Raw genomic sequence first — 27,516 nt, 5'->3', positions numbered from 1 at the left:
CATTGTAGCATAGTGGTATAGGTGTGACAAAGGAGAAGTGAATTTAGGGGTTCAATTCATGGTGTTTGAGCTATTACCCAATGCTAGTCTTGCCAATGCAGGGCGTTGGAGAAGTAGATTTGGAACTAACCTAACCTTCTGAATTATATGCAGAAGGTGATTTTCTCATGCTCGTAACTGTGCTCCTAGCTTGATAGCTTCTATGATAGGCCATTTACATATGAAATACACCAGCATTTGTTAAGTAGTTTATTGGGCAGCCATCTTGCATAATGCCCTTTGCTATAATTGCTGAGTGAGTGTTCACCTTTAGTTACTTATCGATTTGTTTATTTATTTACATACTTTTATTTTTGGGGAGAGTGGGGGATTGTTTAGCATCCATATTCAAAAGTAAACCTACTATAAAACAGTGAAACATACAAATTGACAATGTTGTGCTGTGTTTTTTCTGGCCATCACGTGCCTTGCTAATTTTATGCTGTGAAATTTTGAGCTAAGAATTTGCATAATATACAAGAATTAGTTCATCAGTTCGCTGGACAACCATCTGCCACTATGCCCTTAGCTGTTGGGCAAGTTGCCAAGTCACAATGTTCACCTTTTGTGCCCCACCAAGTGATTCTTCTATTCTCCATGCCAACTGAAAAGTATAGCAGCACAGCCATGAAAGCCACCCCTGCGTCCAGAGCCGCAGAAAGAATATAGTTGTACCTTTGCCACCACTTCTTTCTGTAACGAAAGATGAAAAAGTTGAAAATTGTTCCAACTAGGATCCATGAATTGTAATTTACTGGTGTCGCTGCTGGCATGTAAGCTGTTGCTCCCAAAAGGACTGGAAGGTTAATCAGAGGAATCCATGACTGCTCGGGAAATGCCTTATGGAAGAGCCAAACGATAATTGGTCCCACTGCACCTCCAAGAAAGAACCAATTCATGGAACTGTAGTTTCCAAGGCTTCCAAAAATCCGTTTAGGCCCTACTAGACCCCATATAACCGATGCGCCAAAGAAGACCCGATCACGAGGGCATGTCCACGGACTGTCAGCTGGAAGGAGGTCATCCTGGCATATGTTCGTAATAGAGTTGAGCAGCCACCATGCCACCGCAATGTTTGTAGTACCCGCAATGATTGTTCCTATGAACTGTAATATGAGTAATATATGTCACAGATTGTACGGAAACAAATGTCTGAAATAATTTCTAAAAGAGAAGGAAAACTATCCTCAGAATGATTTGTAGTAACAATAAACCTTTCAAGTTTGGGTGAAACTATTGAATAGCTTGATATACATTGTGGAACAATTTCCTAACAACTTAAGCTTTTGGGATAATCTAACATTGTATCAAAGCTAAACCTTTAGGTTGGCCAAGTAGTAAAGACTTGAGAGGATACGATCCAAGGTCTCATGTTCGAGTCAACCCAAGGGGCCATTTGAGGTTTGCCTAGTCATTAATTTCAAGGCCCTGGGATTAGTCGAGGTGTATGTTATACAGTAGTGTGAATGCTCCTACCACTAACTTTTCATGGGGAAGTATTTCATTTAATCCCACTGCATTTCTTTCTTGCAATAAGAAACTATTTCTAAGTACTTCTATTGCAGCATCAATGGATTATTATGTTTCTAGTGGTCCTCACCTATGAAGCATGGACACTCCAAAATTAGTGCCGTGGCGGTGTCCGACACGGGGACACGCCGGGGACACGGGGACACGCCGGGGACACGTATGGGACACGCCAGATGGCGTGTCCCTTTAATTTAATGATTTTTTTGCAGGGGACACGGCAGGGACACGGCGGGGACACGCGTGTCCATATGGGGACACGGCATGGGACACGGCGGGGACACGGCAGGGCTATTTTTATTTTTATTTTTTTTTAATTTAATTTTTTTTTTATTTTTTTAATCTTTTGCCTCTCTTATTTAGTGCTTTTGTGAAAAATATTGTTGGATGTTGAATGTTTTCCCCTTCTCGTCTTAGTTCTTGTTATCGTTCATTATGACTTTTTTGTGAATTTTTTGTGAATGGATGATCTAATTTGTTTAAATGTAATAGTTATGTTTATTCAATTAATGTTACTATGTTAGTGTTTATTAATTTTAATTTAGGATGAATGTAATATGAATCTACATAACACATAAAAATATATAAAATAAATAAAATAAAATTCGCCGTGTCCCCCGCCGTGTCCGTGTCCCCATTTTTTGAAAATTGCCGTGTACCGTGTCCGTGTCCGTGTCCGTATCCGTATCCGTGTCTGTGTCCGTGCTTCATAGGTCCTCACTGTACACAAATATCTAGATGCTGAATTGTGAACATATGTGGCAGATTTGTATGTGTTCTGTTATATATATATATATATATATATATATATATATACGGTATGTCAGATTTGTAGGGAAAATATAATTTACCTGAACTAAGAACATTGATCTTGGAGGGATCTTCATGTAGTGTCCAAGCTTGAAATCACAGAGGAAAGAGACGGCCTGAGACATGCTCATATAACCATAGACTTTGAAGCACACATTAGCTATTGGTCTTCCTGGATATATAATACCCATGACATACTCTGTGATTATGTTCAGCCCTGGTGTCTGCGTATAAAACATTAGAGCATTAGGGGGGGGGGGGGGGGGGGGGACAGGAAATAGATATTACATCAATGTCTAGGAAAATAACACAACTTTGATTTTAGAGACAAAAAATGTTTTAACAATTGCAGATTTCCTATTTGTTACAACTTTTTAAATATAATTTTACCAGGACCTGAACTGGTATTTTGAATTCCTGGCCATGAGGCTTGAAATGGTTTTACACTAACAGAACATAGTTCATGTTCAGCTTGTGCAGGGTAAGGAAATTATACATTATTTACTTATCATGATGCAAAGCAAACACATAAATGAAGGGACTAAAAGAGACTGTTCAGGCACCTGATTTGTTGTAGCAGTTATTATGCTGATTGGAAGGGTGAAAATGAAGGCGATGATGCAAGCAAATATGAGTCCCCACCATGGCATCTGAACCTGATTGTTCAAGAAGATGCAAAGTACAAGAGAGGCTGCAACTGTCACTCCAAGCAACACGTAAAACCACCAGGAAGGTATGTCCTCGTATTTTCTCATCAATCTTGTATGGATATCCTCCTTACCTGTGTATGAAGCACGGAATCGATCGTATAGCTCCCTGTAGAATCACCATGAATGCATTTCTTATGCAAGTGTCAAAAAATACCGAAAAGGAATATCAAAGTGCCTCTTCTTTTTCTTTTGTCTTTTTTTTCATTTTTCTTTTCCTTCACTTGATCTTGTAATCATATATGTATGAACATATATTTTTCTTATTAGTTATTAGTATCATGTGATAACATTAAAGAACATGTGGAAAACTGAGAGTTCATAAAAATTATTGAAATGGTGTTCAGTTATGAAAATTCTCATTTGGGTAAAAATGGAAATGTAAAGAGTCTTGAGAATCCACAAAGCCTTTTGGGGTTTGGGAACATAAGGCCATAGCTGGTATTGTTTTTGTTTTCCATTTTTTTGTAGCAAAAAACAGTTGCCAAAGTGTTGAATGTTTTAATTGGATTTGTAATGATTAAAAGGCACAGGAAATATAAGATATGGATTGTGCAAGATAATATGTTGTATGTTCTCATCATTTTCTATGTTCTTGCCTATCCAAAAATAAAAGATCTTATTCTTATCATTGTTACATGTTCTCAACTTGGGATTTGTACAAATTATTCACACAAAAATTTGATTTTGAGTTGGAGCTCGTAAAAATGTGGGGAAAAAAAAACTTGTTTTAATGTAGTCATGCTGTGATGTTGACAGTAATATTGTACCTAGGGCACCTTTGGATAAAGGTTTTACCTTCCATGGAAGAGGCCCACATGCGTAAGAGTGGATGCAATTGTGGCAAAACCAAAACCATAAGTGAATGCAAAAAACATGCTTAGATGTAGCCGTCCTTGCTGCTGATACTGAGCCATATCTATCTCAAACTTGTTGTTCACAATTGCTGATATGTTATACCTCTGACCTTGTGCAGTGAACAAGTATGAGGAGAAGATGGGAAATCTTTTAGCGCCGTACAAGTCTAGGCCCCAATAGGATATGGGGATTGCAATGTAGACGATCAAGGTGTACCCGAGGAAGACATTGACAATGGAAAAGAAAGGGCATATGAGAGGGCTGAACAAGAAGGATGCGACAGCAGTCCAGTCGAGTGTTAGGGCTCCGAGTCCAAGGCCTCTCATGCCCGATCCAATCTGTTGGGCAGTGACCGACTTGGAGAAAATCCAGCAGACCCATGAGACGCTTGTGAGTGTTGTGAAGAGGTATCCAGGGACCAGATACCAGGAAAAGCTGCAAAATAGTGCAATTAGGAAGAACTTTGCCCTTGATGACATGCGTGCCTCGTCTTTTTCATGCAAAGCCCTGCAAAATTGAGATCAAACATTTCCTCTTCAGGTTAGTCAGTTATAGAGAACACGTGTATCAGTGGACTATATATGTATTGTTCTTCTTTGTTTCCATAATTTTTTTGCTGTATGGGGGTGCACTTTGAATACCTGATGTGATTATTGAAGAAAAATCTTTGGTTTCATAAAGAGAATGAGAATCACATTACCAGGAATGCTATTATTAGTAATAATATTCATGTTTAATGCCAATTCAAGTGTTTGGCTAAGTTAGAAATCCTCAATCTACTTGCTTTATTCTTTAACAAGTCACATTTTTTTAGGACTGGAATAGAATTCCGTACTTGGCGTGGAATCTCATTTTGTCTTAGGAATCAAACTAGGAATCACGTTTTCATTCTTGAACGCATCCTAACAATGGAATAAAGAGACTTGAAATGCATCTCGTGGTGACAGGGCTTCTTGCATTGGGATGAATTACCGCTTTGGTTTAGTCTTAAGGTTTCGTCTGGGTGTGGGCTAGTTTTTTGGCTTTTTGATAAGTTAAAATAGCTTAGTTTGAGATAATTTTTTTGATTTTTTTAACATTTGCAAGAGAAAAAAATAAAATGATTATGATTTGAATGTGACATTTTGTTTTATTGGGTTAAAAAATCTATCTTATTTTTTTGTGACTATTTTAACCAAAAAATTCCTGTTTAACTTATGCCAAACGAATGCTAAGTGATTTGTAGGTATCAAAGATTTACTTGCCCCCCATACGAAGAATAGAGCAATTTAATTTCGATAGTGTTGAGGAAAGTCAAGCTCGGCATGACAAGTTCAATGATCAAAGATCACATGTGTTGAAGCTGAGAAATTTGACTAGCCTCAAATCTGTCTGTCTGATATGGATTGACAACACCTTTTTTATTAATAAGTTTTTTTATTATATATATATATATATATATATGATAATACCTCATGTTTTTCATTTAGAAGAAAAAAAAGAAAATAAGTTTTGCATGATGTATTGATGTTTTAAATATTTTTATTAGTTTTCAGATTTGGAAATGTAGACTTAGGCATCGTTTGGCAACCGAATTTTTTAGTCAAAAAGTCAAAAAGTTACTAAATTAGTCAAAAAGCCAACAACTCATATCAAAAAGTCAAAGATTCTCTTTTCTCTTTACTTTTTGCACATCTTTTCGTAAAAAGCTAAAAAGTCATTCCAAATATACTAGTTTTTTTTAACTCATATTTTAACCAAATAACCAAAAAATTACTAAATTAGCATGTTCCCAAACAAAGCCTTATAATAATAAAATGAAAGCAAGGTCCCAAATAATGTTTGTGTTTTTGAATTTGAATTTCTCATTATTTATATTTTTAAAGTTCAAGAAGTCAAAACCAAAAAATTAAAACAAAAATAGTGAATATGATAACCAAAAAGGCATTAAAAACTTTTTTTTTTTAATTTTACTGAAACATATGGTTCCAATTATTCCCAACCTTCAAGAAAAAAATAAAAAAACAAAAAAAAGAAAGAGAAATTCTCCTACAATGGCTTGAAGCTGACGAGTCCTATTACAGTCACATTTTTTTTTGTAATATTTTTATTACTTACTCATAATGAGAGTAGACCGCACATCATCACATGTTAGGACTGTTTGGTGTAATTTATTAATTTGTAATTCTTTACAACATTTATTTTGTGCAAAATTCTATTAATTAAACTTTTTTATTAGAAGCCACACCATTTGAGGCTGCTTGGTGTAGTTTACAGATTTATAATTTTTTATTTAAATTTATATAGTTTTTAATATAATTTCTATTTATAACTTATAAAAATAAATAATTTATATAAGTTAATTATTAAAAAATTGTTTTATTTTTTATTATTAATTTTTAATTTATAAAAAATTATATCAAACACGGTGATTAATAGGACTCCAAGTCAATTGTCAGTGCGCAGAGTCGGAGAGAGTGTGTTTATTTAATAGGACTCCACAAAAGGCCAGTCTTTAAAAGATTCTCAGTTTGTTTATTTATTTATTATTTATTTCCCTTTTTTTTCCTAAAATTTAAAAAAAAAAAACGTATTTAAATTATATAAAAATAAATAAATAAATAAAACCGCTTATGAGATCGATCTCTCTACCGTGGTTGACTGCTCCAAGTTGACTTAATTAATTAAGAATGCATGGAAATTGCAATATCTAGTTGGGCAGAAATTATCTAGTTGAGGGACTAAATGCCAGCTGTTAATGATCTGTTTGCATGTATGAATTAAAAATAAGAAAAAATAAAATGATATGTTCGCATGTGACCACCCTAAAAAATATATGATAAAAAATAAATAAATAAATAAATAAAGTATGTCCCGTAGGAAAAATTATTAATTGGTTTTAGAACGTCACGTGCTGATATTTCACGCTAATTATAATTTATTATACCTCTTATATTCAAATCATTTAATATAAATTTGTGAACTCCATTGCTTTCACCAATCCCGATATCATTGCGTTGTGTTTGGTTGAGAAATTTAAAAAAAGATTTAAAAATAAAAAGTAAAAATATAAGTGAAATGTAAATAAAATATATCAATGTTTCACATAATTTCATACACATTTTTTCTTTTTCTTTTTCTTTTTAAATCCCTTTTTAAATCTTTCAACCAAATGTAATATTAAAACACCACGTCATTATACTTTAAGACCGACCAATAACTTCTCATCCCATAGATTATAATAGTTACATATAACATTGCTTAGGGTGTGTTTGGTAACGTTTACGTTTTCAGTTTATATTTACAAAAATTTTATAAACTGATTTTTGTTTATTTTTTGTTTATTTTTAGAAAAACATAAACTACAAACGCATTTGGTAATTGACAAAATATTTTAAAAAAATTAAAAATATAAAAAGAGTGAGAAATGGCAAGTGGTGGCAAGTGGCGGCAGAAGACGGTGGTGAAAAGTGGTGACGGTGGGTGGTGGGGTAGCTGGTGGTGGTGGTGGGTGGGTGACGGTGGCGGGTGATGGGTGGTAGCGAGTAGGTAGTGGTGGCGGTGGTGGTGGCGGGTGGCGGGTGGGTGGGTGACGGTGGCGGGCGGGCGGGTGGTGAGTGAGTGGGTGACGGTGGCGAGTGGTGGGTGGTAGCAAGTGGGTGGTGGTGGTGGTGGTAGCGGGTAGTGGGTGGCGGATGGTGGGTGGTGATGGGTGGTGGCGGATAGGTGGCGAGTGGTGGTGGTGGTGGTGGTGGATGGATGGGTGACGGTGGCGGGTAGTAGGTGGTAGCGAGTGAGTGGTGGGTGGTGGTGGTAGGTGGGTGGCAGGTAGGTGGTGGGTGATGGTTGTGGTGGTGGTGGGTGGTGAGTGGTGGTGGCAGGTGAGTGACAGGTGGCTGGTGGTAGTGGGTGGCTGGTGGTGGCAGGTGGGTGGTGAGTGGTGGTGGCAAGTAGGTGGCGAGTGGTAGTGGCGGGCGGTGGATGGTAGTGGCGGCTGGTGGGTGGTGGCGGGTGGATGGCAGGTGGGTGGTGGTGGCGGCGGCGGTGGCGGCGGCAAGGAGTGGGTGGTGGTGGCGAGTGGGTGGTGGCTGGTGGGTGGGTGGGGGGTGATGGTGGCGGAAGACGTGGTGGAAAATGGTGGCGGGTGGTGGCTAGTGTTGGGTGGTAAAAAAAAAAAAAAAACTGAAAACTCAAAATGAAAACACATTTTTTGTGTTTTCATTTTTTGGCCAAATTTATAAACTGAGACCACTGATTTATAAACTAAAAATTTTACCAAACAAGTTTTTATTTGAATTTTTTAAATTTTTATAAATATAAACAGAAAACTGAAAACGTAAAACGGTACCTTAGTATTTAGAATATATAAATTACATTTATTTCGAGTACAGTTTACATTCACAACATTTAAATTTACACTATAAATAATAAATTCAACTTTTTTGTGCATTTTTTTTTTTGGAATATTTTTATGAAGTTCAGTTCTGTTGACATATGATACTGCGTGTAAACAAAACTCAATTTTCTAATTGATACGAAATAAAAGAACCTACCACTTTGGTGAGGTTAATATACTTTCTGAATGAAAGGATCACTGATCACTGTTTTGGATCAATTTGTTTACACAAAATTAATTTTTATGTTTATAAATATGTATATATATAATGTGGGAGCCGGATAAATTTATATTAAGGAAAGTCAAATCTATTTGAAGGAAATCAGGACAAATACTATTCGGCTCTACTCTGGGGGGTCCTGAAGTCAAATATTTAAATCGTTCATGGAATCAGTCGTACAAGAAGCCGGGTGAGAATTGGTATATGACAGAAAGGCCAAATGAGTAGTTGTGCGTTGGATTAAAAGTGAGCCCGCCCAGCCCCTGAGACCAGAGAATAGTATAAATAAGAGGAACACCAACCAAAGAGAGGTATGTGAGAATATATTAAATTAACTTGAGATAGAAGCAAACTAAAGAGTATGTACTAACTTGTCCGTCGGAGTGCTAATTCCGGCATTCCCGACCGGAGTGTTCATCCTTTTTCAGGTGGCAATTAGAGGATCAGGAACGTCCTACAAGATCCTAGAGTATTTCCAAACCACCTCTCCACAATTAGCGCCGTCTGTGGGAATACTCAAGGACATCTATGGCGGGCGTAACAGAAGATCCTCTGGTAGTCGTTGACGAAATTACCCCAAGAGACGACTTCACTCCAAGAAACATGCTCGGACCAGAGAATATCACCGCACGATGGCCCTTGAACTTCGATTCAGTAGCCCAGACCTCACCCTCGACATAAGTGCATAAGACAATGCAGACAATTATAGATCAAGCAAAGCAAAATGAACAGCGGTTGGAGAACATGATGGCTGAGAATGAGCACCTGCGCCAGGATTTGGCCTTGGAGGTGGCAAAATCCCAACAGGCCGCATGCCAAGACCGGGGTCGACCTTTGGGGAAGAAGGATGATCGACAACGTCGACTTCGAAAATGTGATAATGACAGTGATTCTGACTCACTATCCCCGGAACCCAGAAAGAAAGGACGAGTTGATGTATCCAGCTCATCTGAAGGAAGTCTGTATGTATGGCACAAGCGATGGAGGAGTGATGATTCGGATGAGGAAGATAAGCATGATCCGTTTGTGCGACGAATTGCAAGGGCAGTGCTACCCAAGAAGTTTAAAGCACCGTCGTTCACCCTGTACGACAGAAAATCGGATCTCACTGATCACATTCGTCATTATAAACAAGCGATGACACTTCATGCTGACAATGAAGCCCTCATGTGTCGAATATTTCCGAACAGTCTGGGACCACTGGCCGTCAGATGGTATTATAAACTGGAGCCGGCATCGATTAAAAGCTTCCATCAATTCCAAAAGTCCTTCAGGGCAAGATTCATCACCAATGAGATACAGCCAAAGCAAGCCGATTCTCTCAGGGCAATGCAAATTAAACCAAAAGAAACCCTTCGTGAATATTCGGCACGCTATTGGGAATGCTTTAACTTGGTAGATGATGCCTGCAATGACTTCATGGCCATCACCGCCTTTAAGATGTGATTGCCTCCTGATAGTCCCCGCCGCAGTTCATTGAGCAGACAGCCCCCCAAAATAGTCTGGGCATTAATGAAGAAAGTCGAAGAATATTGCAAGGTGGAAGATGATGCCCTACGGGGTCAAAGCCGGCAGAAAGCCGTTAAGACGGCTCAGCCAGGTATCGTTCAGCCGATAAGAGTTGTGCCATCAAGAAGCCCCCAACTGCAGAATCGGACTAAACGAGACAAAAGGCACGACTCGTGCCGATCAAATGACCAATGTTCACATCAAGTGAATGAACAATATCAAGTGGATAGCAGGCGCACAAGGCACTCAAACAAGAAGTACACGGAGTTAACTGAGCCGATCAGTAAGATTTTGTCGAAAGTTCAACACCTTCCATTCTTTAAGTGGCCGCCTAAGATGATTGGACCTCCCAATACAAGGAAACGGGATAAATGGTGTGAGTATCACAAAGACCATGATCATGACACCAACAGTTGTTATGCACTGAAGGATCATCTAGAGGAACTGGTGCAAGACGGCCGGCTGGTGCAACACGTCTGGAAGAATAATTTATCAAAACACAGTAGCCTTATGGTCGGATTCATATCTACTTGGTGTAATTCATATGATATACAGCTTGTCGACGTCATCCGATGTGCATACAACTCAGTTGTAGACTAGCCCACATAGGCCAATCACGCTAGCAAAACGGCCCCGTGAAACTGGGAGGATTAGTTTCGATGACACTGACTTAGTTAGAGTAACTCTTCCCCACACTGATCCCCTTGTCATCGAGCTACGCGTGAACAGATTCACCATTGAACGTGTTCTCATCGATCAGGGAAATACTTCGGAAGTAATGTATTACAAAACTTTTGTTAAACTTGGCTTAATTGAATCGGATCTATCTCCGACCGATTATCCTTTATTCGGCTTCAATGCTATCTCGGAGTATTCGCTCGGCAAAATCACACTACCAGTTCGGGCGGACACTAGATTAGTAGATGTAGAATTTCTAGTTGTTAAACTTCCTTCACCATACAATCTCATCATGGGAAGAACTTGGTTGCATACCATGCAAGTCGTACCGAGCACCTACCATCAACTACTTCGTTTTTCGACTGAGTACGGTATCGAGCAAATTCGAGGTTCTCAGAAATCGGCACAGGCATGCTATCTTCTTGTTGCAAAGAGACCAAAAGAGCTGGAAGTGAATTCAATTGAAGTACCAGATTGGGAGAGCCTTGAGGACATTGGGAAGACCTCGAGTGAAAAGGCAACCGAAGCCCTGGATCGGGTCAAAATCAACGAAAATCCTGACAGGTTCTTCCTGATCGGTGCTTCCCTGAACAATGTTGAAAGGCAAGAGCTTGTATCCTTCTTACTCGGCAGCCTCGATGTGTTTGCATGGTCACCATACGAGATGCCAGGGGTGGATCCATTTGTGGCCCAACACTGCTTAAACGTTGATCCAAAATGTAAGCCAATTATTCAGAGAAGTCGGCGATCAGCCGCGGAGCATACTTCGGCCGTGGTTAAAGAAGTTGATCGATTACTTGATGCCGAGGAAATTCGCGAAGTAACCTATCCTACACGGCTATCCAATACCGTAGTTGTAAAAAAGAAGAATGGATCTTGGTGTGTTTGTGTCGATTTCACGAACTTAAACAAAACTTGTCCCAATGACTATTTTCCCCTTCCCAAAATAGACTAACTCGTAGGCGCAATGGCACATCATCAACGCATGAGCTTCTTGGACGCCTACAGAGGCTACCATCAAATTGCCATGCATCCGGAGGACCAAGAGAAAACCACATTCCTCACCTTAAGAGGAACCTATTGCTACAAGGTCATGCCTTTCGAGCTGAAAAATGCAGGTAACTTACCAAAGACTAGTGACTGCCATGTTCAAGGAACAACTCGGCCGTACCATGGAAGTATACATCGACAACATGGTGGTCAAATCCAAGGAAAAGTATACCCATCTAGCCGATTTGGCAGAGACATTCGGCATTCTTTGAAAGTACAAAATGAAGTTGAACGCCTCGAAGTGTGCATTCGGCATAGGATTCGACAAATTCCTTGGCTACATCATCAACCACCACAAAATTGAAGCCAACTTGAGACAAATCACAGTAATTCTAGAACTTGGCTCTCCTCGGTTGGTCAAAGAGGTTCAGAAGTTGATGGGAATGGCCGCCGCGCTCAACAGATTTATTAGTCGTTCCATAGATCGCAGCCAACAATTCTTTCACACGCTTCGGCAAGGTAAAGCTTTTGAATGGACCCCTGAGTACCAGGCCACTTTAGACGGCTTGAAGACTTATCTCCAATCAGTATCACTCTTGGCAACACCTTCGGCAAGCGATCCGCTCATTTTGTATCTGGCGGTATCCGACCAGGCAGTCAGCGCCGTATTGTTAAGGGAAGAGCTTGGAGAGCAGCAACCAGTTTACTATTTGAGCAAAGCAATGGCTGACGTCGAAACACGTTATCTTCCATTGGAAAAGCTCATCCTTGCTCTTGTTATGGCTGCAAGAAAACTGATGCATTACTTTCAGGGGCATATCATTGGGGTTCTAACGAACTATCCCCTCCGTTTAGCGCTCCGCAACGCAATAGTATCGGGGTGCGTTTCAAAATGGGCTCTGGAACTCGACCAGTATGATATCCAATTTCTATCCAGAACTTCCATAAAGGGGCAAGTGCTCGTCGACTTTGTAGCCGAATTTACGGGATCCCTTGCCGACTTTAAGTCTAATCAAGTGCAATCTAAGCCCAACTGGAGAATATATGTTGGAGACATTTGGTAGATGTACTGTGATGGGTCATCCAACCAACGTAGCAGTGGGGCAGGCGTAGTAATCATGACCCCCGAAGGGGTAATAATCGAGCAGACTGTCAAATTGGGCTTCGATGCATCAAACAATGAGGCTGAATACGAAGCATTGTTAATTGACCTACGGAATGCACTTCACCTCGATGCGCGGCGTCTGCTTGTTTTCTGTGACTTGAAACTAGTCATCAACTAGTTGAAAGGGGAATATGCATCAAAAAATGACCGCATGGTAGCCTAAATGAAAATGGCAAACTCTGTGCTCGCGAAATTCGATCATCATGAATTGAATCAAATAACCCGAGATCAGAATACGCATACGAACGCCCTGACTTGCCTAGCCTCTGCTATCAACTCATAAATTAAACGAACAATCGAAGGATGATTCGTCTCTAAGCCGAGCATTACCTCTTCTGAATCATTTCAGATCAACATCATTGAATCAGGACCAAGTTGAATGGACCTTATCGCTGCATTCTTGTCCTCAGAGCAGCTCTCGATGGATAAGAAAGAAGCACACAAACTGCAAAATAAAGCCTTGCGATACTACTTGGATTCACAGGGAAAGCTCTACAAGAAATCCGTTTCTAGGCTCGGACTTAGAATGTGTTCACCCAGATAAAGTCGAGGAACTCTTGGTTGAAATACATGAAGGCAACTGTGGTGCCCATTCTGGTGGACATTTTTTAGACCATCGAGCCGTAACACAAGGATACTATTGGCTAACCATGAGAACAGATACAGAGTGTTATGTCAAGAAATGTGAACAATGCCAGAAGTTTTCCCCTTTAACTCATCTGCCTGCCGAGGAGTTAAACTCTATTACTAGTCCTTGGTCGTTCGCTCAATGGGGACTTGATATCGTCGGACCATTACCACGGGCTCCAGGGAACAAGCGATTCCTGATTGTCGCGACAGATTATTTCACAAAATGGGTTGAAAAAGAGGCACTAACACATATTCGAGATTCCAACGTTGAGCGTTTCGTATGGAAAAACATCATAACGCGATTCGGTATACCAAGAGCAGTTGTCTCAAACAATGGCACCCAGTTTGATTGTAGCGTCTACAGAGAATTATGCAACACGTATGGTATTCAGCCCTACTTTTCCTCGCCGACTTATCCACAAAGCAATGGTCAAATGGAGGCTTCCAACAAAGTCATTCTAGACGGCATCAAGAAAAGGTTGGAAAAAGCTAAAGGCAGATAGATCGAAGAACTGCCCAGTGTGTTGTGGGCTCATCGCACTACTCCAAGGCGATCCACTGGAAAAACGTCGTTTGCTTTATGCATTGGAACCCAGGAAATCATCCCCCTGGAGATCGGCCTACCCACTCTAAAATCGAAGGTTTTTGACATGGGCCGTAATGACATGATGTTGGCCTTAGACTTGACTCTGATTGAAGAACGTCGACACTGTGCCCTTGCTTCCATGGCACGGTATCAGCAACAGCTCACTAAATCATATAATAAGTGCGTGCAATTCCATTGTTATACGCCTGGAGAATTGGTCCTTAAGAAAGTGCTTCCCACTACTAGGAATCCTGCTGTCGAAAAGTTAGGTCCCAACTGGGTCGGCCCCTATCAGGTTGAATCAATCGCCGAAACAGGGGCATATCGACTCAAAGACATGGCTAGAAGATGTTTGCCACGTCCCTGGAATTTCACACATTTGCGCAAATTTTATCATTAAGCCAACTTGTACGGTATGATAGCTTGTTTTGAATTTTTGCTGTGTACATCTTTCATTTTCCTAATGCAATGCCTTTTCTTTCTAATCTTGTGAATAATGGTTTGGCAATGAAAAGCCTCCAAATTCGGAGCCCCATCCGCGAATGCCACGTTTGGGCCGAATAAGCCTCCGAATTCGGAGCGCCCTTCGTGGATATCACGATTGGCCAACAGAAAAAACCTCCGAATTCGGAGCCCCATCCATGAATGCCACGTTTGGGCGGAATAAAGCCTCAGAATTTGGAGCTCTTTTCGTGGATATCACGATTGGCCAACACAAAAAGCCTCCGAATTCAGAGCCCCATCCGTGAATGTCATGTTTAGGCCGAAAAAACCTTCGAATTCGGAGTGCCCTTCATGGGTATCACGATTGGCCAATACAAAAAACCTCCGAATTTGGAGCCCCATCTGTGAATGCCACGTGTGGGCCCAATAAGCCTTCGAATTCAGAGCGCCCTTCGTGGATATCACGATTGGCTACTACCAAAAAGCCTCTAAATTCGGAGCCTCATCCGTGTGTGCCGCATTTGGGCCGAATAAAATCTCTGAATTCGGAGCGTCCTTCATGGATATCACGATTGGCCAACATCGAACAAAATATATGACTCGACAATATAGAAACTGGTACGGATTAGGGTACGATTACCACAAGCAAAAATAAACATTACATCGGAACAATATAGAAATTGTTTACTTCATTACATAAAGCCTCAATACATAACTTTCTACAAACTTAAAGGGTACAATGCGATATATAAATTTATTGACATATAAATTTATTCGACATCCTCTTCATCATCGGTCTTCTCGGCATGATAAGCCGCGAAGGGAAACTTGTAATTCTGATATAGAGGTGACGCCGTGTCAATACCCGCCGCCTGCAAAGCCTTAGTCCACCCATGTTTAAACCCACGATTTTCGTACTGGCAAACGTCCTAAGCTAACTTTTCTTTCGTCTTCTCGATACCAATTTTCTGGCCGTCAAAAAAACCTTCATTGTAGGCCTTCGTTCTTATTTCTTCTCTTGCAAACATGCTCGCTGTCTCTCGATCGACAATGGCGTGATCTAAAAGCCGCTGATTTACCCTTTCTGCTACAATCAGGTTGACTTGTCTGGCTGACTATTTTTCGGAGGTTTTTTCCTTTTTAATTCGTTCTCGGCTTTTTCTGCACGTAGTTCCAGGCTTCGAAAACGCATGCCGATTTCATAAGAGGTGTATAGACCTTTCACTGCTTCATGGACACCGTCCCGAAAAACTTCATAGTCAGGCCGACCAACCATTGATTGTTGGACCTCAGGTGGAAAAATCTGTTGAGCAAACTTAATTGCCATATTTGGGTCGCAGACGATCGAATTTGCTTTAGTCATCGGTTTATTCCCAACGAAAATCGAAAAGCTCAACGGGAGCGGAGCTCTGCTCAGCTCACTTCGTGTAGCACTCTGACCATCATTATGACTCCTTGACCCCCCTCGTTGCTGCACCCTATCCCTGGGAGACCTCACTACATCACCTCTTTTGGGAGACCGACTTCGACGCCTGGGCGATCGACGTCTCTCTCTTCCCTCCGTTGCTACATCCCCCGCTCTTTGCACTTCGCTTTGAGAAGTATGATGCATTTCATCGTCCAACTCAGCTAAACTTCTTACTTCTCCTTTACTATTAAAGAACAAACTCTGCGACAGCTATGGCCCAACTCGCGTTTCTGCTCTTTTTCCAACTATCGATTATCGTCGACTATGCCCGCAACTTTTTAAATACTCAATACCTCGTTCATTAATTACAGACGCAGCACTTCCGATGCGCCCAACAGTTAGCCCGCGTCTTTCGCAGGGTCTAAAATATTTCTAAATGGACACAGGTTATTCAGCGTCGTAACAGTATGCCCAAATGAGGCAGGGGCATCACTATAATCGGCATCCGATCATATAGCCGAATGACAATACATCACCTCATTTGGCTAGACGTTTAGCTTTGAGTCGAATATTTTGTTCTCAAATTGTAACCCGCAAGGGACACAGGTTATTCGGTGCCGTAACAGTATGCCCAAATGAGGCAGGGGCATCACTATAATCGGCATCCGATCATATAGCCGAATAACAAGACATTACCTCATTTGGCTAGAGGTTTAGCTTTGAGCCAAATATTTTATTAACAAGTTACAACTTGCAAGGTGCACAAGTTATTCGACATTAACTTGTCCTTGCTAACAAACTAGCCAAGAAATGTATACAATTTTATAGCCGTATTGAGCTACATTTTATTTTGACGCTCAAATTAGTTCTAACTATTTAGCTCGGCATGCAATTTGATAACTATTGCACTGCACAGGTTATTCGGCGTTAACTTCTCCTTGCTAACAAACTAGCCAAGAAATGTATACAATTTTATAACCGTATTGAGCTGCATTTTATTTTGACACTTAAATTAGTTCTAACTATTTAGCTCGGCATACAATTTGATAACTATTGCACTCTCAAATTAGCACACAGAAAATAGGCAAAAAGACGATTTTTATTAACAAATTGAGTACAATCAGCCATCATTTTACTCATGAAAATTGCCTTACAAAAATCTACAAAAAAAATTACATACAAGAAAATACTAAAAAACAAAAACAAAATTACACATACTTATTCCTCAAGGTCAGACTTCAGTGGCTCAACCTCTAGCTGCTCATATGGAATTGGTTGTTCCAATACCACATTGGCGGCTGCTAGAGCTTTGAGCCATCCGTGTTTGAATCCCCGATTCTCAAATTTAGGCACTTCTTCCACATATTTCTCCAAGGCAGCGATCTCGCCTGCATTGAACGCTTTGGAAACCTCGAAGTTGGCAATTTCTTTCGCCTTTCTCGATTCTTCCAAATCGGCCTCCAGCTTCGTAATCACTTCCTTAGCCAACTTCAGTGCTTCTTTACACACGTTTGCTCTATCTTCGGCGACAATTCTGAGAAGATCCAAGTGTTCAGCCTTTTCTTCCTCGGCATCGGCCCTTGCCCGCTTTTCCTCTACCTTCTTAGCTTCAGAGTCAGCGCTGAGATATGCCACTGCCAGTTCGGCCAATGCCTCTTTAGCCTTATTCTTTTGGGTTTACATTTAGGCTTTAAAAGAGCCAATTTGCTCAATGGCGTCATAATGTTGGTGACCGATCTCTGCGATCCTGCTCGTCGCCTGAAGCAAAGCACGCATAAGTTAACCGGCATAACAATAATAAAAATAATAATAGGAAGTGTACATACTAATACCACTGACTGAGCAGCTAGCGCTATCGACACCACATTCAGTTCTGCACGGAACGACGCTCTATCAACTGGCAAGGATATCGATGAGGCCACGCTTAGCGCCACAGCGGCGTCCTTTAAAGCTGATGCGTCAGCAGAGACCGACGTGTTCTTTATTTTGGGTTGAATAATAAACGACGCCATGATATCTTGCGGTTGTGGTTCTTCCACACGTGGCTGTTTGTCGAGTAACTCTTTAGAAAGATTGGCTCCAAACTCGGCGGGGCGTTTTCCCCCCCTCTATTCGGCCAATTGATTGTCCGACTACCTAATGGCCGACTTCTCCACAATAGCTTGCTTTGTTTCTCCAACAATAGTTTGAGAAATTACAGCCTTAATCGGAGGCAGAGGAACAGAGTAAGTATGAACAGGTGGAGGGGGCTTAGACTTGGCTGCCTCGGCCCTTCTTTGAGCCGCCATCCTCTCGGCATTCTTCTTCCTGGTCATCTGAGCAAGCGACTCACCGGCCATATCTTCAGGTTCCGTGCCGAGAAGATCTCCTAAATCGTTGACAATATTGTCGTCGAACGGTATGTCAACCCGGCTTGAAGTGGACAAAAAGTTAAGTCCGACTTCTTCAAAAGCCGAGTTAAGAGCCGCGTCGATTTTCTTCAAATCGGCTTCGTTTGGTTCAACGACCTGATCAAGGACTTCACCTTGTTCCAAATCCGAATCTTTGACACCAATTTCCCTAAGGTTCTTGTAGTTTGAGAAAATAAGTGTCGTGAGTTGTTGTTCACCTTTCGGAATCAGAATGTGATCCGCAGCCGAAAAATTGGTATATATAGGTTCGTATCTCAACAGTAAATGGGCGGCCCACCCCTGTTTTTAAAGGTTAGGACGACAAAAAATTCTAGCGCTGTTTTGACTTGTTAAAGTACGGTGTCGTCGGTCAAAGGAAGTACTTTCTTTATGTCGTTACCTACATAAATTGAAATGATTAGTACATGGGATTAAAGCCAAATGAATGAAGAAGAAATGTGTGGAAAAATGGGGCTACACGGCCACCTGGATCGCCTTTTTGTCTAGGCACAAGATCTAGGCGATCTTCGCCCTCGCCGAATTCCCAATTGCCTCGGACAACGACCATGACATCATCAATACGTTTGCCAGAGTTGGCAAGCATAGTCACCAAATGGTGGTTAGTTTCCTTGGCCCTAAGAAAGTAGCATCCCTGTTATAGCGATCCCGGTTTCTAAATCGACCTTTATGGTGTTTCGGACTCGAGTTTTATGGTTTAATGTTGTTGTTTATGCTTTTCCTCCTCTTACCCTTTGAATTTGAGTTTTGAAATGTCTTGGGCGTGTTCAGAACAGGTAGGTTGGTTATTGGTCTAGAACCTTGTTGCCTAGAATTTTGGTCTTCCGCTCGAGCGGGTCCTTTTTCACTCGAGCGGGGTTTGCAATCTTTCAGCACTTTGAGCGTCTGCAAAAATACTGCAGAAGTGTTTTTTATGCTCAAGCGGAGTTTCTTACACTCGAGCGGCCCCTCTGGCGCTCAAGCGACTGTCTAAAGTCTCTAAAATACTGGACAAATGTATTCTACGCTCGAGCGGGTATCTTTGCACTCGAGTTGGTAGTGCCTTACTGTTGTATCTTGGCGCTCGAGTGGCCTTTATTGCGCTCAAGCGGGTTAAATTCTTGTGTCTGACGCTCAAGCGTCAAACTCTCCGCTCGAGCGGACTGCGCGTATATCAGATCGTGAAAGTGACATTTTAAATCACTTTTTCTGTCATTTCTCTCTCTAAAACTTTCCAAAAACCCTAAGTTGAAAGCCTCTCTCTCTAAAATACTCTTTCTCTCTACATTTTAGCTTAGATCAAGTGATCTCTACACCCTTGGGTCTTCATTAAAAAACTTGAGCTCTTTAAGATCTCCATTTTCATCCGAGTAGAAGTTGTTTTCGTCATCTTTGGAGCTCATCTCTTGTTTGGCTCGTCTTCTCTTCTTGAGGTAAGGATAATCTACTCATTTCTATGAGTTTTAACATAAATATTGGTCATTTTGTATAAATGGTTGGTTGGGGTAAAGTTAGGGTTTGAGTTTGAAGTTGTGAAAGAGGGGTTTCCTTATTTGTGCTCCATATGGATATGTAAGACCTTGAAAAGGGGTTAGTTGTGTGTAATTGGTGAAATTTGGTCTTGGGTGCACTATTTGAGAAAAGGGGGAAAATGCCCTAAATTGAAATATATACATTGTATGTATAAATGGTGAAATCAATGTGGAAATATGAAATTGGTTTGAGAATCATAAAATTGGAGGGAATTGTAATTAAATGGTGTGGTTGGATTGATAAATCACTCACTTTGGAAAATGTGATGATTTATCTGTTTGATAAATTTATTTATCTGTTTAGAAATAACTGCTTTGGGGCTATTGGTGGAGGATAGCCATGATTGTTTTAGAAACTATATGATGATTAGGTGAATTGAAACTAACCTATTGGAATATGTCATCGAATATGACGATTGGATATGAACATTGTATATGTGATTGAATTAGTCATTGTATATGACGATTTGTTTAAATACATTGTATATTTATATTGTTTGGGAGGAGATAGGGGATGTACTCTATTGTTTGGGAGGAGATAGGGGATGGACTCCATAGATAATTAAGTTGGCTAGAGTGTCCAAGGTGAAAGTCCCGAAATCTTATTTATATTTGGGTGCCGGTTCCCTTGGACGTAGTTCCGTAAAATGGCAAAATAATGGAAGTGTATTATTGATGTCTATATGTGGAGTGTTGATAATATGAGTTGTAGTCTCATTTCGAATTGTTTGAATAATATTGAGCTAAGTCAATTATTTGATTTGAATACTTACGGGAAGTGGATTTATTACAATGTAAATATTAATTGGTTATGGAAATGGTGTAAGTTAGTTTACTTATGTTAAATATTTGTCGAATGCTAATGTTTTAGTTAATTCTCATATACTATTTAACATATCTCTACTGGGTTTTGGCTCACCCTACATGGGACATCATTTTTCAGGTACAGGTGATATGCTGCCTCCAAGATCTTAGCTTGGGTGGTTTTGGAGTTGAAGACTCCCTTTTGTTATTCGTTTTGATGTTAATGTAAAATTCAAGCCGAGGGCTTTCTATGTATAGAGTTAGGACTCTTCTTTTGCTGTAACCAAGTGATAGCTTGGAAAGATGTAAGTCCGTAGGGCACTTATTCTGTTGTGAACATTTGATATTTACATGAAATACCTTTTGTACTATTAACTCTGATGAATTGAAATGTAACTTATTTATCATGTTTATAAATCTATTGGATGATTGGTTTATGTATTATTTTAAGGGCGTTACATTCCTGCCGGCTAAATGATTTGGCCAAGGCATAACAATGCCGAATAGCAGGAATTCCAAGATTGAGCTTAAGACGGCGGTTAATTCTATAATTCCCATTATGATTTGGTAAAAATTTACGTTAGGCTGAGAAGGGATTAGACCCCAATGGCGAAGGACGGCCCTCAAAAACGGGTGAAGGAGGAAACAGACTCCGCCCTCAGCGATTGATAGGAGAGAAAAGATGATTGTACTCGCATCGGTTCTCTCCATGTCAACTATGCTCTCTGCCATGAGTGACAGATGGACATCATCAGGAATAAAAAAAATGGCGTCGAAAAGCGGAAATACGATCCGCAGAAAGAAGGGTTTTCAAATGTTTCGCCATTCGAGCCAAAATAGGAAGTACATTAAACCAAAAACAAACAAGGAAATGTGAGTTCGAATGAAGAAGTAAAGAACTTACAAGGAGCAAAGAGGACAATAAGGAATGGGAGGAAGTTGCAGAGGTCGTGAAATGAAAGATGGATGTTGACAGGCAACCAAGAAGCCTTGTGTATTCAAAAAACACGCTCGAAGGGATAACACGGTTTCAAATCGCATTAAATGAATGAAGCGTACGAAGGGGCGTGAAATTATAATGATTTCTAAAAAGCATGGACGTTCTGATGCTTCAGTATTGGAAAGAGTGTAACCGCCGTATTTTTTATTCCGAGTTTAAGAGCAAACATGCCGACTAATTGGTGTTAGTAGGATGTTTGTAGGGCAATTGTGGGAGCCGAATAAATTTATATTAAGGAAAGCCAAATCTATTTGAAGGAAATCAGGACAAATATTATTCGGTTCTACCCTGAGGGGTCTTGAAGTCAAATATTTAAATCGGCCATGGAATCAGTCGTACAAGAAGCCGAGTGGGAATTAGTATATGACAGAAAGGCCGAATAAGCAGTTGTGCGCTGGATTAAAAGTGGGCCCAACCCCTGGGACCAAAGAATAGTATAAATAAGAGGAACATCAACCAAAGAGAGGTATGTGAGAATAGATTAAATTAACTTGGGATAGAAGCAAACTAGAGAGTATATACTAATTTGTCCGTCGGAGTGCTAATTCCGGCACCCCCGACCGGAGTGTTCATCATTTTTCAAGTAGCAATTAGAGGATCAGGAACACCCTACAGGATCCAAGAGTATTTCCAAACCACCTCTCCACATATAATAATAAAAAACCGAAAGCATATCAGGGTAAATACATATTAGTAACATATGTTTAAACAGTAAGATCAAAAAGTCTATGAACTTAGGGATATTTTAGAAAGTGATGAGTTAAAAGTCACTTCTTAACTTTTAACCTATTTCATTTCTCATAAAAAAAAATTAAAAAGTCAAAAAAAATTTAAAATTCAACTTTTAACTATCTTTTCAAAATATCCTTTAAAAATAATAGTTAAAAATTGAATCTGAAAAGTGACATATGATTGAGATGTATTATTATAGAGTAAGATCAACATACAAAATTAATCAATTATTCAATATATTTTTTAAATATTTTTTTAAAGGTTTTGGCATGGCGTCTCCACAAGTGGCTCAAGTGGGTCTGTTGACAGATTTGCTGAGACCCGGCTTTTGACACTTTTTGCGTACTTTTTATTTTCTTGAAAGTAATTGTTTAACCTTTTTTATCAGTTCAAAGAACCAGCGGAGTACAGAGTTAGAGTTTAATTGAAAATTTTCATGCGTTTTACAATATATTTTAGATTGATTTGTTTAATTTTTAAATTGATTTCAAATAAGTTTCAATTAAGTTAATCATAAATTCGAGTATCTTGAATTTTTTTTACAATATATATAAATTTAGAGTAATATTAAAAACTCACATATTTGACTTACAAATTCATTCACAATAATATGATAATATAATAGGGTCCTTAGTTATTAAGACTCCGTTTGGGAAGTGGGTTGACTTTTTGGCTTTTTGACTTTTTGGCTATTTTAGCCTGGGTTATTTTAGCCTGGTTTGGGAATGACTTTTTGGCTTTTTGGCTTTTTTGACTTTTTTTGTGAGAGATGATTGTAATGATTATGGGTTGGATTTGATGTTTTGTTTTTTGTGGCTAAAATAGCCTATTTTGTTTTTTGTGGCTATTTTAGCCAAAAAAGCCTGGGCTTTTTCTTGCCAAACGGAGGCTAAGTATATAACAAATCAAAAGTAGATTCCCAAGGTTGTGAAAAGCAGTTGTGGTCGCCGTAACGGTTGCGGTGACGCAGTTACGGTTGTAGGGTGTAAAAGCCATAGCGTAACGGTTGTGATAATCGGAACTGCGATTTTTTTTTTTCCGCACAATTTGAAAAAAACTTATCGATACGCATATATATATATATATATATATATATATATTTTCAAAATCACATTTATTGAGGCTTAAAATAGATTTTAATCAGTTTTTGTTAATTTTTAAGTATGATCCAATATACATATTTTCAAATCACTATAAAAAGAATTTTTTACATTTTATTTCAATATAACTTTAAGAATAATTAATTTTAAATGTTTACAAATTATTTTTGACCAATACCTGAACTAATTGAATAAAAAAATATTCACAATTATTAAATGATTATAAAAATAAAAATTGTGTCATAAACAAAAATTATTTTTGAGACATTTTTTTAGACAATACTTTACAGCTAACTAAATAAAATTATTTAAAGTTAAGTATTAAATGAAATGATTTTAAAAATAAAAATTGTGCCATGAACAAAATTAATTTTGAATTGCCGATTTTATTTATTTTTTAAAGACATTTTTTAGATAACACATTAACAAAGTAAAAAATATTAAATAAAATGATTATAAAAATAAATGCAATCACTGTTTATATATTTTTATATTTTATATGCTAATATAATGAAATAAAAATTATAAAAAAAAAAATTATTCATATAAGATTTTTTCTTTGGATTTAGATATCTTGAGTATTTGTTCTTTTTTTTCTAAACTTTATTATTATTATTTTTTTTTTGAAAAGAAACTACTTAGAATATTGTAAAAGGGTGTAGCAATGTGTAACAGACCGGTACAGCCGTTATGGTACCGCTACAGCCGTTATGTAACACCAAAATAGCTATTACACATGTGAATTTTTGTCATATTGCTATATCGGCCATAACGGGTGGCGGTAACCACCACAACCGTTACATAACGACATTATGTAACGGTTGCGGTCATTTTTTAAAACTTTGTTGACACCTATCCTAACATATCATTGTAAGAGTTTTTTTTTTTTTTTTTTTTTTTTTTTTTTTTTTTGAGAACTCAATCATTTTTCATAAACTTAATGACCTCACCCAAATTTATAAAATTAACAAACTTTTAAATTATTTTTAAACTTAACTTGTTATGGATTCTCCTACGAGAAAAAAACTATCAAAATTGGAAAATGCCACGTAGCTCGAAAATCTCTAGGCTCGAATGGCCCGACTGTCCAAAACGACATCGGTGACATCACCGGTGATGGTGAGGGTTTTGCGACAATGACGGTGACCTTGCGACGGTGAGCAATTTCTTCTATTCTTCTCTTATTTTTGATGTTGATGATGATGATGATCTGGTGTTGATGGTGATGACAATGATAATGATGTATAGATGTCTCTCATATATATATATATATATATATGTATGTATGTATATAGATGATGATCTGGTGTTGATGATGATGATGATGATTTGGCTCATTTTTTATGTTGATGATAATGTTTAGATCTCTCTCATATATATATATATAGAGAGAGAGAGAGAGATCGGGTGTTGATGATGATGATGATGATTTGGTTTTGATTCTCTCTTTTCTCTTTCTCTTCTTTCTTCTTTCTTTCTTCTTCTTTGTTGAAGAAGAGAAGACACAAATAAGAACAGAGAAAGGGAAAAAAAAATCAAAACAATATCGTTTTGATTTTTGAGCCAGTCGAGCCATGCTAGTTTCGAGCTGCATAGTGGAATTGATCAAAATTTGGGTGGGATAGGTGGACAAAGTTAGGTAGATGTTGGATAAAGTGAAAGGTCACAAACAACCGAGTGATGTTGGAGGAGAGCTATTTTACGGTATGTTAAAATAGTTAAAAAATTAAAACGTTAAAAGGTGAATTATTCTAAACGAAGTTTGAGTGAGCTTAGAAGGCCGAGCCGGAGACGACTTACCGGAAAAGAGAGACCTGAACAAGAGTGCTGGGCCACCACATGTGGGCCGGTTCCACCACATACTTCCTCAGCAACCCAGCCCATCCATATCCCAACACCTGCAATAATTTTTTGTTTTCATAAAACAAGAAAAACACTTTCCAAAAAACTCAACCATCATTCAGAAAACAATTTTATTACCTGGGTAGTGACGATAAGCAACCAACCAACCATAAATGAGATTTTCCTTTTGTAAAATGCTTTGATGATAGTAACAATGCCAACAGCATAAGCTGGTCCATTTCCAAAAGCACTTCCGGCATTAGCAAAAATAGTAATAAGTACATGCTCCTTCATGTTAAATGGGCCCGGGTTGAGAGAAAACAACTTGGATCCGAACCCGGGGATCCGGAACTGAGCCTTTGGGAGGACAGCGTGGAGGAAGTGGCCGATGGGGAGGACGGCGACTTGGACGGTGATTTGGGTTATGATAAGCGGTTCGGTTCTGTAGGTGAAGAATTGGTTGAGGAAAGAGAGGAGAGAACACGATAATATGCCGAGGAACCACATCCGGAAGGTCCATACGGGTAGGGTCGGGTCATCGGTATTGGTTACGGTTAGGCGGACTTGTTCAATAGGGGAGACATCATCGTCGTAGTCATTGTGACCGACGGTGGTGGTAATAGTAGTAATGGTGATTGTATTTGGTGTTTGTACTTCTAAAGTTTCCATGTGGGGAGGGAGAGAAAGAGAGAAAAAAATAAGTGAAGCAAACTAAACCAAAGATAAGTTGAGTGGTGTAGGGAGGGGTATATAATTGGGTTTTGGCGATGATGGAAAGAAGGCTAATGCTTTTAGTCTGTTAACTATAATTAACTTTGGTGTTCCTAAGGTTGATAATGGCAAGTCAAAACAATTGAGCGGGGGGAGATAGTGTCTAAATGGAAAGCAAGTTTTTCTACTTATCACAAAGGTAGTATTATGAAAATTGTTATTAAAATACAAGTCATGTGTGGTCGACCTCACCTTAATAAAAACAAAACAAAATTCGGGGATAATTTTCAACACATTATTTTCATTATTTCTAATTTATCTCAAAAGAAAAATTATTTAGTAATCTTGTCATTGCTGGTGTCAATTCCTTGTAGTATTAGCTTTTTCCTGTGAAATAGATACAAGAATAAGGAGTGGAAATGGACATGTTATTGAGTGATCAAATACATAGTCTCAATCTTGTAATTTTCTTTTTTAAATTGCTAATTGGTAAATTACATTAATATCTACTTAAATTAAAAAAAAATTTGCAATTTAAAATAATTACACCAACTTCTTTTTAAATAAAATTAAATGAATCAAAACTAATGTAGATGATATACGGATAATTAAATATATATATATATATATATATATTTCAGTGTAAAAGAGATGATAATATTAATTTTTATTAATTATCCAAAAATTTATTATTTTTTATTCATTTTTATTTCTAGATGGATTAATAATTAACGATTTTATTACTAATATCAAGCACATGAAATATTATATTTTTTTGGACAAAAAAGTTATCCCTTTCCTATACTTCCACCTTCTCTCTCTCCCTCTTTCTCTGTCCTACCTTTCTGTGTAACTGAGCTGTAAAACCTCTGCATTCAAGGATGAGACCAAATTAGGAGTGGAGACCCCATTTGCCTGTATTGCAATCACTCACTTACTCCAAGTCTCCAACAGTTCCCAACTAATTCAAAATTGCCAAAAGTTGTATTATTGGAACTGAGGGTGGAAATTAAGAAAGGCACAAATAACTTAAAGAATGGGTTATAAAAGGTGTTATTTATGACATCATTTCCTAAAATTTTAAGGCATTAGATCCGTTTCAGTTGCAATATTCAGTTCGATGATTCAACCCAACCAATTATGGGTCAACTTTAGATTTATCCTGATAATCTGTATCGTTCAACTTGTAAGTCTCATTTAATAGATTTTCATACAAAAAATCAGCTTGATCGAACATCGGGAGCCACTGATCAGATCATAATTTTTTGAAAATAATTAATAAACAATATGATTTTGAAAGTAATCTATCTATTTTTTTAGACAAATGAGATCCCGATCTAAGTAAAAATAATGTTAGGGAGACCAAATTTTTTTACTAAATAAATGATCAAATGTAGGATCTACAATTTAATCATTTATTTGATAAAAAATTTGAGACCTACAATATTTTTCTTTTCCGAAA

At 38.7% G+C, this 27,516-nt stretch overlaps 1 protein-coding gene across 1 annotated transcript; it reads right to left on the bottom strand.

Annotated features, from left to right (window-relative positions):
- Positions 1-384: 384 nt before the first annotated feature.
- On the bottom strand, positions 385-26,309 carry LOC145804829 (oligopeptide transporter 4-like). The gene is made up of 6 exons (XM_082900014.1): positions 25,482-26,309; positions 25,302-25,399; positions 3,882-4,448; positions 2,940-3,192; positions 2,418-2,600; positions 385-1,145 (listed from the first exon to the last, which is right to left on the bottom strand). Exons 1-6 carry the CDS (start codon positions 26,010-26,012, stop codon positions 531-533), a joined length of 2,247 nt encoding a protein of 748 aa, XP_082756140.1. The 5' UTR covers positions 26,013-26,309; the 3' UTR covers positions 385-530.
- Between the last annotated feature and the right edge of the window lie 1,207 nt (positions 26,310-27,516).

The sequence above is a fragment of the Camellia sinensis genome, chromosome 12, assembly GCF_055761805.1.
Source record: "Camellia sinensis isolate YWXY chromosome 12, ASM5576180v1, whole genome shotgun sequence".
NCBI lineage: Eukaryota > Viridiplantae > Streptophyta > Magnoliopsida > Ericales > Theaceae > Camellia > Camellia sinensis.
This window is presented reverse-complemented; position numbering and strand designations above follow the sequence as displayed.

What these genes read in the sequence shown, in the direction of transcription:
- LOC145804829 (XM_082900014.1), bottom strand. Translation starts at nt 26,012, where the DNA reads ATGGAAACTTTAGAAGTACAAACACCAAATACAATCACCATTACTACT. An exon ending in TAACTGCTACAACAAATCAG is followed by an intron (nt 2,601 to 2,939) that starts GTGCCTGAACAG and finishes TTTTATACGCAG; the next exon opens with ACACCAGGGCTGAACATAAT. An exon ending in GATCAATGTTCTTAGTTCAG is followed by an intron (nt 1,146 to 2,417) that starts GTAAATTATATT and finishes CTCATATTACAG; the next exon opens with TTCATAGGAACAATCATTGC.